The 13,048-nt window shown below is 54.9% G+C and overlaps 2 protein-coding genes across 2 annotated transcripts; both read left to right on the top strand.

The window, feature by feature from the left end:
• Positions 1–158: 158 nt before the first annotated feature.
• Positions 159–10,058, top strand: PG986_000681 (uncharacterized protein; the record flags this gene model as incomplete). The annotated part of the gene is made up of 6 exons (XM_066836903.1): positions 159–689; positions 747–865; positions 919–8,383; positions 8,484–8,861; positions 8,921–9,897; positions 9,953–10,058. The coding sequence occupies 6 exons, from the start codon at positions 159–161 to the stop codon at positions 10,056–10,058; spliced, it is 9,576 nt and encodes a 3,191-aa protein (XP_066705796.1).
• Positions 10,059–10,887: 829 nt separating this feature from the next.
• Positions 10,888–12,384, top strand: PG986_000680 (uncharacterized protein; the record flags this gene model as incomplete). The annotated part of the gene is made up of 3 exons (XM_066836902.1): positions 10,888–11,129; positions 11,180–12,188; positions 12,235–12,384. The coding sequence occupies 3 exons, from the start codon at positions 10,888–10,890 to the stop codon at positions 12,382–12,384; spliced, it is 1,401 nt and encodes a 466-aa protein (XP_066705795.1).
• Positions 12,385–13,048: the final 664 nt, after the last annotated feature.

Below are 13,048 nucleotides of genomic sequence, written 5' to 3'. Positions count from 1 at the left end.
CTTGACTGTCATAATACCCTGGATCGGGACTTGAGCTTCCACACGTGTTCTAACTCCCTAACGGTTCTTGTTGTGTCCCTTTTAGTTTTGCAGCATCCTTTTGACTCTTTTCTCTATACCCAACAGCAGCGTCCTTGTATTATACCCAGCATTCTAAGATGGAGAACGAGAGTCCCATCGCCATCATTGGCATGGCATGTCGCCTACCTGGAGGCGCCCACGACCCAGAGAGTCTATGGTCGATGCTGGCCGAGGGCCGCGACGGCCGGGGCGAGGTGCCCAAGGACCGGTGGAACTGGAAGTCGTTCTACCACAAGAACCCAGACATGGGCGAAGTGACCAACTTCAGCCACGCCTACTTCCTGCAGCAGGACGTGGCCGCGTTCGATGCGCGCTTCTTCGGCATTCTCGGGGCCGAGGCGACGGGCATGGACCCCCAGCAGAGGCTGCTGCTCGAGGTGGCCTACGAGGCGGTGGAAAACGCCGGCATTCCTATCGAGAGCTTCCGCGGCTCCAACACCTCGGTGCACATCGCCATGTTTGCCAGGGACTACGACAGAATGGGCTTCAGAGACGTCCCCAATCTGCACAAGACGCACGTGATAGGGTCCGGAGAGGCTATCCTGGCGAACAGGATATCGTATGTATGGGATCTGAAAGGAACCTCCAATACACTCGACACAGGATGCGTAAGTATTGCAAGCTCTTTGGCCGGCAATGCAGTTTTGCTGACAATCGTGATATAGTCTGGTGGCCTGGTAGCACTGCACCAAGCATGCCGCACACTCAAGGCAGACGAAGCTGATATGGCACTTGCCGGTGCCAGTCAGCTAATATTGACCCCTGACCAGTCAATGGCCATGGCGTAAGTTGTACCTATCACTCCCAGTTGCGTGACCATCGCTTACTGTACCCTAGACAACTCACAAACGCAGACGGGAGGTGTTACACATTCGACGACCGTGGTCACGGCTACGCGAGAGGCGAGGGCCAGGGCGTGTTTCTACTGAAACGGCTTGATAAAGCCGTAGCTGATGGCGATCCGATTCATGCCGTGATTCTCAATACCGGAAGCAATCACGACGGAAAGACCATGGGAGGCATTTTCGTGCCGAATGGCGAAGCCCAAGAAGTGTTGGCCAAGTCAGTATACGCTAAAGCCGGCCTCAATCCACTAGACACGCTGTTCGTGGAGGCCCACGGTACAGGGACCGTGGCCGGCGACCACCAGGAGATCGGGTCGATATCCAGGGTCTTCGGCCGCGAAGGCGGTCGCACAACCGACGTTTCAGTGGGAAGCGTCAAGACGAACGTCGGACATATGGAGGCAGCTAGTGGTGTGGCGAGCATGGTCAAAGCCATCATGGTTCTGAAAAAGAACCAGATCCCGCCGCAGTTGAACTTCAAAAACCCCAAGCCAACACTCAAGCTCGAGGAGAGGGGCATACATGTACCGCTTGAACTTACAGCACTCACGCCCAAGGGATACGTCGGGCCCAGGCGAGTCTCGGTAAACAGCTTTGGTTATGGTGGTACGAATGCCCATGCGATCCTCGAGGCGTACGGCGACAGAAACGTTGCGAATGGGTACACGAATGGGCACACCAATGGACGCAGAAACGGCTATACCAATGGGCATGCCGGCGAAGTTAAAAGCGACGAAGAAGACACAGCGAGACTAGTCGTCCTGTCAGCAAACTCAGAGCTATCACTTACCAACATGATGACGAGGTTGAGCCAATGGCTCAATTCCGACCAAAGTCACTCCACATCGCTAGCCGACCTGGCCTACACTCTCAACGTGCGACGCTCCAAGCTCCCCTGGCGCTGCAGCATGGTCGCGCGCAGCCCCCAAGATCTCGCAAGCGCCCTCCTCAACACCAAAACCGCCCGCCCCATCAAGTCCGCCCGCGACGTCGCCATCTCCTTCGTCTTCACCGGCCAGGGCGCGCAGTGGTTCGGCATGGGCCGGGAGCTGCTCCTGCGGGGCGGCTCGACCGTGTTCGCGACGTCGATCGCCGCGTGCAACCAGATGATCCAGTCAGCTGGCAGCGACTGGGACCTCGTCGAGGAGCTGCTGCGCGACAAGGCGACGACGCGCCTCGGCGACGCCCGCTTCTCTCAGCCCTGCACCACGGCCGTGCAGATGGCGCTGGTGGACCTGCTGGCGTCCTTGGGGATCCGGCCCGAAGCCGTTTGCGGGCACAGCTCGGGCGAGATCGCGGCGGCGTACGCGGCGGGCGCGCTGAGCCGGAAGGCGGCGATGCAGGTCGCGTATAATCGCGGCATCTGCTCGGCGCAGGCGAAGGAGCTGAACGCGACGGTCGGGGCGATGTTGGCGGTGGGTGAGGGTGAGGACGCCGTCAGCAAGCGGATACGCGCCTTAGACGCGAAGCACGGTAAGATCACTGTGGCGTGCGTGAACAGTCCCGAGAGCACCACAATTTCCGGTGACTTGGATGCTATACTTGCTCTGCAAGCTGACTTAGACGATGCCTCTGTCTTCAATCGCCGACTACAGGTCGATTCGGCGTACCATTCACATCACATGCAGGCCGTGGCGAAGTCTTATCTCTCGACATTGGGTGATTTGTCGCATGGCATGCCCAGCAAAGACGTCGCATTCTACTCGTCAGTGACTGGAGCCCGCAAGAAGTCGGACTTTGGTCCGTATTATTGGGTCTCCAACCTGGTTTCCCAAGTCAAGTTCAGCGCCGCTTCCACGTTGGTAGCCGAGCATCTGGAGGCTTCCCGCAACAGCAGCGCCAGCAACGTGGTGATTGAGGTCGGCCCGCACGCCGCACTTTCTGGTCCGTTGAGACAGACATTGTCCAATCTCACGCTGGCTCCAGGGGCGACCTTCAAGTACAGCTACGTCCCCTGCCTTGTCCGAAATCAAAATGCAGTGGACACCACTCTGGCGCTGGCAGGTCAGGTGTTCGAGTTCGGCGGCTCAGTAAGTCTCGATGCGGTGACGAGAATGGACAAGATAGAATCGGATATGACCTCTTCCCGACGTGTAGTGGGCAATCTTCCAACCTATGCCTGGGATCACAGTAACACCTACTGGCACGAGTCTCGCCTGAGCAAGAATTACCGCTTCCGTCCTTTCCCGCGCCACGATCTACTCGGGCTCTTCGACGTCAACAGTTCCCCGCAAGAGCCGCGATGGAGAAACATAGTCAGCGTGGAACACCTGCCCTGGCTTCGCGATCACATCATCGAAGGTCTCGTCATCTTTCCCGGAGCGGGCTACATGATCATGGTCATCGAGGCCATGAAGCAGCTGTTCCAGTTACGCAAGACGCCTGGTCAGCTCAAGAACATCAACTTCCGGAACGTGAAGTTCACAAAGGCAGTCGTGGTACCTGACGAGCAGTCGGAAGGCAGCCGCGATGTGGAATTGCAGATGGTCATCAGCCCTTCGCGTCAACATGTCGGAAGCTCGTGGGAGGATTTCCGGGTTCTCTCCTACGACCCCCAGAGTGAATCTTGGTCAGAACACTTCAGTGGCATGACCTCCTGGGATTGCGACGCCGAAGAAGATACATCAGAGGCCGGCGAGATTGCTGATGTTGAAGATAGCGGCCTCGGTCATCTCACGGACTCATCTGCCGCGGAGATGCTCGAACAGTACCAAAATCAATGCGACGTGGCCCTCGATGCGACAGACGTATATCACGGCCTGGCCGAGATTGGTAACACTTACGGGCCCAGCTTTCAGGGTCTTAAAGAGGTCCACGTCGCCAAATGCCAGTCCTTTGCCAAGGTGGTGATTGAAGATGTCGTGCAACGGATGCCCGGTCAATATCAGCAGCCGCACACGATTCATCCCACAACGTTCGACTCCATCATCCAGCTGGTGGCTGTCATGTTCCACCGAGAATGCGTTGTGGCGCCCATCATGCCCGTATCGGTCGCCGAGCTGTCCATTGCTGTTGACATGGACGAGACCCCGGGCACCGACATCATGGTAGCTTCCGGCTTCTTCCCAGAGAGCCGTCGGGAGGGAACCGCCAACTTCTGCGCATACCAGCAGCGGGCTGACGGTACCTTCCGCCCAGTGATGACGGCGAAGAAGCTGCGTCCTCAAGCTGTTGGTGACGGCCGGTCGGGCGACTCTGCTCCCAGAAAAACGACCTACCGCCTAGAGTGGAAGCCTGATGTTGACTATATCACGCAGAATGACTTCATGGACCATCTATCCCAACAGAATCTCTTCGACCTCAATGCCTTTGGGGAGAAGTCAGAAATGACGACCGAGTCGCAGCTGCATCTGAACGAGATAGTAGCAAGTATCTTCATTCGGCGGACAGTTTGGGCTCTTCAAGAAAAATACATCCCTTCAGCGTGTAGTCCTCATCTACCTCAATTACTCAGTTGGATGATGAAATGGGACCAAGGTGAAGGGGCACAGCTACTGGACGGCATCGCCGTTGAAGACGAGGAGAAGCTCATACAGCAAGCAGAAGAATCAGGCATCGTCGGCATCGCTCTAAACCGTCTCGGGCCGCAGTACCTAGACCTATTCACCGGTAAAGTGAGCGCCGTCGAGCTCATGGCCCAGGACGACCTTCTCAGACGCCTGTATTCCGAGCACGCCCTGTTCAGGTGCCATTATGCCCAGATGGCCGAATACATGCAGGCGCTGATCCACAAGAACCCATACATGAAGTTCTTGGAGATCGACCCGGGGACTGGAGGCGCGACCTTGCCGGTCTTGGAGAGCATGGAGCGCGGCGGACGTCTACTCGTGGATGAGTACACCTACACCAACGTTTCTTCGGGCTCGTTTGAGCGGGCGCGCGACAAGTTCAGCCGGTGGGAGAGCCAGATGAACTTCAAGCCACTGGACATCTCACGCGACCCTCTCGCCCAGGGTTATACAGCACACAGCTTCGACGTCATTGTCGCCTCGTTGGAGCTCCATGCTACACCCCGTATAGACGATACGTTGGCGAATGTGAAAACGCTGCTCAAACCCGGGGGTCGGCTTGTTCTGCTGGAGCTAACGGCTCCTGCGGCAGCAAACAATGCCATCTTTGGCACCCTGGCGAGTTGGTGGGTATCCGAAGATGGGCGCAAAGACGGGCCCCTTCTAACTACCCAGGAGTGGGATACGTGCCTGAAGCGGCACGGCTTCAATGGCGCTGGCATGGCTGTTCCAGCACATGGCGGTCGGCGCAGCAGCCTTAGCACCATGATCGTTGCTCGACTAGCAAACTCCTCGAATGCTGTCAGCAGCCACGATACTAATTTGGCGGCGAAGATCCGCTCCGGCCACCCTGATGCATTCCACTCCGCCATCGGCCACAAGATAAGCGGTGCCTTCACGGAGTTGGGGATCAAGTGCAACCAAGAGTCGTGGGACACCACCATCGACGAATCTGGCTTTGACGGGCTCACAATTGTCGTCGACTCTGCCGAGCATCCCTTATTGTTGGATCCTACTCCCGAGACCTTCGAGCATTTCAAGCAACTCTTACTTCAAGGAAAGAATATTCTCTGGGCCAGTTTCCAAACATCTCCGAAATCGGGCGAGTCCGAGGCTATGGCTAACATGGTCAACGGCATGGCAAGAGTTATGCGACGTGAGAACCCCAGCCTCCGCTTAGTTACGGTCAATACCCAAGACGGAATTGATCCTTCAAGTAATGAAAGCCAAGAGCAAATCATCAAGACACTGACCGAGATCGCCACTTCGACATTCTGGTCTGGGCCAAACTCTACAAAAGCAGAAGAGCTCGAGTATGTCATTCGAGATGGCAAATTGGCCATCCCCAGAGTCATCCCCGACGAGCGCTTTTCCACGTACCTCGACAGCCTAAGCCCGGCACAGGACCAGTCAGAACCAACACCCTATCTGAACAATAACAGACCTCTGATGTTGAACGTCCGAGTTCCGGGTCTGCTGAACACCATCAGCTTCGTGGACAACGACAAGATGTCAGAGCCGCTTGGCCCTGAGCAGATTGAGATCGAAGCCCGGGCGCACGGGCTCAACCAAAAGGACGTCTCCGTGGCTCTAGGCCGATCAGCGCCTGGAACAGCCATGCTCGGTGAGGTCGCCGGTGAGATCAAAGCCGTGGGAGCCAATGTCCAATCCTGGAAGGCGGGTGACAGGGTTATTGGACTCATGGTGGCTCCTTTCGGCAACCTGGTGCGCATTGACAGCAATGGTGCCGTGGCCATCCCAGACTCTCTATCGTTTTCCGACGCAGCCTCCATCCCGTGGGCATACTACACTGCTTGGTACTGTCTGACCCAAGTAGCTCGCCTTGAAAAGGGCCAGAGTGTTCTCATACACGCTGCTGCGGGAGCTGTCGGTCAAGCGGCTATCCAATTGGCCAAACTTGTCGGAGCCGAGATCTTTGCCACAGTAAGCAGCGCCGGCAAGAAGCAGCTGCTCTCGGAACAGTACGACATACCCGAGAGCCATATCCTCTCATATCAGAACTTTAAGAGGCGCATCCTCACCTCGACCCAAGGCAAGGGCGTCGACGCAGTCCTCAACTCGCTCTCGGGCCAGCATTTGGTAGACAGCTGGGACTGCGTTGCCCAGTTTGGCACGTTCCTGGAGATTGGCAAATCGGATATCAACGGGCGCAGCCAACTCAACATGGCGAACTTCGAGAGACAAGTGACATTTGCGGCAGTGGATCCATCGCTCATGTACCAAAAGCGCCCTGGATTTGTGACCCGCGGGTTGGAAGAGATTCTCGCCAACATTGATCAGGGGTTGCTAAAGCCTGTCCAGCCCGTCTCAACCTATTCTATGGCTGATATAGAAGAAACTTTCCGCCTTGTGGCTGCCAGGAAGCACATCGGAAAAGTGGTCTTGACCGCCGATGATCAAACCCTTGTTCAAGCCACCAAACCGAAAGCGATACCACTGCGATTGAAACAGGACGGGACATATGTCATCGGCGGTGGTCTCGGAGACTTGGGCCAGAAGATTGGGTACCTCCTGGCAGGAAAGGGAGCCGGCCACATCGTGGCGTTGACCCGCCGCCATCTCGACGCCGCGCAACGCGCGCCCTTTGAGGAGGCAATCAGCAAGCTTGGCGGTACTCTTCATATCGTGAAATGCGATATCAACGACGTGGGAAGCACGCGTGCTGCTTCCGAGGAGATAGCCAAGCTGCCGCCCGTCCGAGGTATTTTGCAGAGCGCAACGGTACTTGCTGACCATCCCTTGGAGTACATGGACCACAAGGATTGGAAGACCGCGATAACGCCCAAGGTTCAGGGAACGATTAACATGCACAGATTTTTCTGCTCTGGCGAAACAACAGATTTCTTCATCTCGCTCTCGTCCGTGGCCAGCATCTTTGGCTCAAGCTCCCAGAGCAACTACGCGGCGGGCAATGCATTCCTGGATGCTTTTGCCCATGCCCAGGGCCGATATTCACAAGGTATTACCCAATACACCACCGTCAACGTTGGCGCAGTCGAGGGCTCCGGGCTGGTTTCTCAAGCCCTTAGCCAGAACAGCGAATTCGTGCGCATTGTCGGGTCCGTCTCATTCGATGAAGTCATGGAGACGCTCGCATATGCCATGACACCGCAAGCACGCAGCGACGGAGCCAGGCAGTGCCTCATGCCATTCAATCGCGATACGATGGAGGAGGCGATGGGTTCCGAGGCACTAGGCGATCATATCTTCGACCACGTCCCTAGCAAGAGGCGACATGGAGAGACGACGATGACCAACACTTGGGACAAGCAGAAGCAAAGCGCAATCCAGGCCGTGGGACAAGCAGCTTCGATACCCGAAGCTGAGGATATTGTTAAGCAGGCTCTTCTCGAGAAGTTTGCAGCCTTCACCGGCGACGATGTGCCGGACGATCAGCCCGTGGCCGCGCTTGGACTGGACTCGCTGGTCTCCATTGAACTCAAGAATTGGGTCAAACACTCGTTCCAGACGCCGCTCCAGACATCCGAGTTGAGCAGTGCACCCAGCATTGTCGCACTCGCGAAACTCATAGTCTCGAGAATGACGCTCAACTGTAAGGTGGATGATGTCGCCGCGGTGGCCGCTGGACTAGAGGAATTGCGAGACGAGAGTGGTGGAAAACAGACAGAGCCACAGTCGGATGAATTGTCCAATTTGGCATCTCAAGGCAATGACGTTACTGCATCATTCCATGGTTGGGACTGCTGCAAGCACCACAAGATCTTGCCGGCTCAGCCCCTGCCCGACTTGGATGATGCGTTGGACTTCTGGCTCGAGGCAAATGAACACATGTTCAGCGGCGAGCAGCTTGAGTCGATCCGTGGGGAGTTTGAAGCGATGCGAGGCCCTGAAAGCACAGCACGCCGGGTACTCAACGACTTGTACGAAGCGCATGCGTTCGACAAGAGCAATGGCTGGTTCACCGACGTTGTCACAAACGGCCGCTTCCTGAGCAGCAGAGCACCAATTGCCCCCCGGCTCCAGCATTATGGGTGCGCATCGCGAGATGATCGTGCGACATTCACAGGCAGAGCGTGCTGCCATTATTGCGTCGTCCATTCGATCCTTCAAGCGAGCTGTCAAAGCGGGCGAAGTCGAGCCGCTGGATATTGGCGGCAATCCCGAATGTACGTGGGGCTGGAAATGGCTATTGAATTCGACGCGTGTGCCGCAAATCAAGTGCGATAAGATGATGAGCTACATTCCAGATGACCAGACGATGCATGATCATATTGCTGTCTTGAGGAAAGGCCGTGTCTTCAAAGTCTTACTTCAAGATAAAGACGGACAAGACGTGACATTCCAACAGCTGCAGACGACTTTCGATGCCATACTCGACAGGGTGGAGGGGGATGATCTCTGGTCAGGTATGTTGACGACTGACAACAGAGATTCTTGGGCCAAGGTGAGTCGCTGTTGTCTAATACGCGTTGCAACGATTGGGACTAATATGTTTGGGTACAGATCAGAGAGAACTTAGTCGACATGAATCCTAGCAATGCGCAATACTTCCATGTCATTGACTCAGCCATGCTCGTTCTCTGCTTAGACACCGGAAGCCCGGAGAGTCCCGAAGAGGTTGCAAGAGCGGGCTATATCGGAGACGGCTCGAATCGCTGGTTCGATAAAGTCCTTCAATTCTACGTAAGCGCAAATGGTCGATCCGGTCAAATCCAGGAACACGGAACCATCGACGGCACCACCCCGGCCCGGCTTCTGGAATGGGTCGGGACAGCCCTGGAAAACCACTCAATTGATCCTGTTGCGCCCAAGGCGAACTCGGGCGGCGTAGAGCTGGATGAATTGGTGTTGCAGACGACACCTGAGATCGACGATCACATCGAAAGCCTCCGAAAGCGATTTCTCGAGAAGACCTCTGCGTCCACATATGTCCGAGAGCCACTGGATGAATTCGGCACCGACTTCCTTGTGCAGTCCAGGACGCCCGTCAAGGGAGTCATCGACTTGACTTTCCAGCTGGCCGTGCGCTTATTCTTTGGGCGGAACATGAACTCCTGGGAGCCAACAAGCTCGGCTCATTTCCATATGGGGCGGTCGGACGCTGTACAGAGGGCCTCGCCCGCTGTCAACACCTTTTGCGACGCAGCGGCGAAAGCATGCGATGGTGACAGCGAGGACCTTTCCGGCCTGAGGGCGCTTCTGCTAGGAGCAACCAAAGAGATGAAAGCAGGCATGGAAACCATGATCAGCGGACGTAGCTACTTGCGCGTCTTCGAGGCGCTGATCTCCCTTTGGCCGAGCGACACACCATTGCCGCGCTTCTTGGGCGACTTTGCGTTTTTCGGCAGACCGGACCCTCCCATATTTGCCCAGGTCAACGTGCTGGAGTCAGACAAGTCGGAGATTATCGTGGAGGACTTTGTGCACTTGCTAGGCGATACAGAGGGGTTCTGGTCCTTCATCATACCGGACAAGAAAGAGTGAGTACATCCCAAAGTGCGAGCTGGCAAACTTCCATGCTAACCATAAAAACAGGATTCGTTTCTCTCTCACGGGCGGCTCGCAGGAACGGACTGCAGCTTTTGTACGCGACCTTCACCGCGCGGCAAGAATGGTGCGCAGCATCGTGGAGACTAAGTGAGGATGAACAGCAGCGATTATTAGATGGACTATTTATCTAAAAGACTCCGGGTGGTTTGCCCGTTGTGAAAGATGAAGGGCGTATGTCGATATGCTATTGGCAATGAAGTAGGCATTGGTGTACCCTGACGTTTGAAAGACGGGATTGATTTTCCCGTGGCCAAAGCACGAAGCAGTAGCAACAAGAAGCACAAGCCGCCTGTCCTTACCCCACTATACCCCAAAAGCCCCCAACCAGAGGACCCCTAGAGAGCGCTGACAGGACCCTGGGGCCCGAATCAATTTGAACACAACTTTACAAAACAAGCAACTTGAAGCTGAAGACTGAAATGTCGCGCGCGACCATAGTCTACAGGCAACACATATTTCTTCTTTTGCGCCCGCATGCCGAGAACTTCCGATATTGCTTGTCTTGGAAAATTCATCTTTCATCTGAATTTTCTTTTCCTTTTTGAAGATTCCTGGAATCAGAAAAGGCTCATGAAGGCGAACAATTGATGTGTAATCCCTAACCTTACGTGCTTTTTGAACGAGTGCCAACCCCGGCGCCATGCGATTTTCAATACGGCAGCTGGAGGGCGGCTTGCTGGATCTCGGAAACCCCGTTCACTGCAAGATCGACTTGAACGGTTGGGGAGATTAGAGGATCCTGCTGATCGCCTAAATATAGATTGTCGTTTAGTGGCTCCAGCATGCCAACTGTCCCCAGCCTCCCTCCATATATTGCGCTGGTTCCTCTGCTCTTGCGGCCGGATGCCTTTCATCAACTTCGCACCTCGCCAGTCACGTGACCGGCTATCACACTTACACTACCACAACCCGCATCCACCATGACCATCATACCAGCGACGGCGAAGCCCATCGTGCTAATATGTAGCACTCCAGTCTCGGGGCACATCATACCTATGCTGGCCATTGCGAAACAGCTTGTCGCTGCCGGCTATGAAGTTTGTTTCGTGTCTGGTTCTGGCTATCGGCAGCAAATCGAAGCGCTCGGTGCTTCCTTCGTCTCGGTAGAAGGGTATGGCGACTTCTATGATCTTACATCCTGGGACTTGGATCAAGATTGTAAGTAATCCCAGTCCCTTTTCTATGGCTCTCATGGAATCTACACCTGTTCAGCCCAATCTCCCGCTTTCCCAAAAGCCGGTCCTGGCTGGTTAGACTGACTTGCATTTCTCTATATGCAGGGCCTGAGGGAAAGAGGCATCTGGAAGGCCCGGAGTGTTTCATCCACGACCTGGTGCATATATTCTGCAAGTCGCTTCCTTCACAACACGAAGCCATACAGAAGGCCTTGAGTATGCTTAACGACAAGCATCCCCAGAGACCTGTCGTCCTCATGACAGAAACGTTGAACTTCGGAGGATTGCCTACCTTGCTAGGAGCTCCAGGGATCCGCCCTCAAGGCTTTGTTGTCATTGGGCTCAACCCCATTCTACTTACCAGCGTGGACCACCCGCCGTTTGGCTCGGGCATGCCGCCGGACAGCTCGCCGGAGGGTAGAAAGCGGAACAAAATAGCCAACGAAGCCCAGAGACAGGTCTTTGCCCCGGCACAAGCCGCATATACAGAGGCTCTCTTGAGCATGGGCGCCAGGAAGCCGGAGGCCTTCTTGCTAGACGCACTCTACACTCTGCCCGACCGGTTCGTGCAGATGTGTTCGCCGAGCGTGGAGTACTCGCGGAGCGATGCTCCCAAGACCCTCCGCTTCGCTGGAGGCTACCCCACCACGCGCCTAACGAAAGAGCCCGTGAGGCCCTCGTGGTGGAACAGAGTGGTCCTCCACAAAACCAAGAAGATCGTATTCGTCTGCCAAGGGACTGTGGCCATGGACTTCAGCCAGCTGGTGATCCCCACCATGAACGCGTTCAAGGACCGGACCGACGTTTCTATCATTATTGCTCTGGGACGAAAGTACGCTGCCCTGCCATCCGATGTCCGTGTTCCCGAGAACTGCGTCGTGGAAGAGTACATCCCGTACGACGACATACTTCCTTATTGCGACGTCTTTGTTACAACTGCCGGGTACGGAAGCTTCCAGCGTGCGTTGATCCATGGAATCCCGCTGGTGATGGCCGGAACGACGGAAGAGAAGCCAGAGACGGCTGCCAGGGGCGGATGGGCCGGTGTGGGCCTGAACCTCCGGACAAGCTACCCCACCGTCCGTCAAATAGGGAGAAGCTGTCGATGAAGTTCTCCAAGACCAGAAGTACAAGCTCAAGGCGTTGAAGATCAAGGCAGAGATGGCAACTCAGAATCCCATCGGCGTGGTGATTGATACAATCGAAGAGCTTGTGGAAGATCAGCATAAGGTGGCGTCCTAGAATCGGGAGGATTCGACGGTGTAAACGATTATTCGAAATCTAACTCAGGCATATATTTAAGTTCAGCCACAACCAAGCTTTGAAGAAGAAAAGCGACGCCTGCACCTCTCTACCAATGTTTATATATCTTAACAACATATGACTCCTTTGACCGGGCCGGGGTAGCCTAGCGGTAGTAGACTTATTCCTATACTTAGAGGCAAGAGGATTCAACTCCCTCTGCGGTCACTTTTCCAGCTCCCTTTATGGGTGTTCTTTTTTTTTTTTTTTTTTGTCTCTTTTTTCCTCCCACTGATGTGCTTTATGTATTCTAGTCTCAGGGAAATAAACACCACATATACTTGGAGCGCTGTAATGCTATTCGTCTCCTGTTGTTCTAAATGTATTTTTCTACACTGTCTAAATAATAGAACCACGTTGGTCCTGAAGTTGGGAAGTTAGAAGCACCAAGGTTACTAGCTATTCCCAATTGGCAGCTATTGTATTCAAAAGTATTTATCACTGCCACTCTAGGAACTCGTCTACAACCTTACAGATTATGTGAATGCTCTATATTCAAGTTAACTCAAATGGTACACCATACTGTCTAGAGTAAACATCCTAAACGTGGGGAATACCTCATTTAGGGTTCGATGCACACTTTCCCCCTTTAGATCTTTCAAAC

Source organism: Apiospora aurea (genome assembly GCF_038362705.1).
Source record: "Apiospora aurea strain CBS 24483 chromosome Unknown utg000001l_segment0_segment0, whole genome shotgun sequence".
In the NCBI taxonomy this organism is placed as follows: domain Eukaryota; kingdom Fungi; phylum Ascomycota; class Sordariomycetes; order Amphisphaeriales; family Apiosporaceae; genus Apiospora; species Apiospora aurea.
This window is presented reverse-complemented; position numbering and strand designations above follow the sequence as displayed.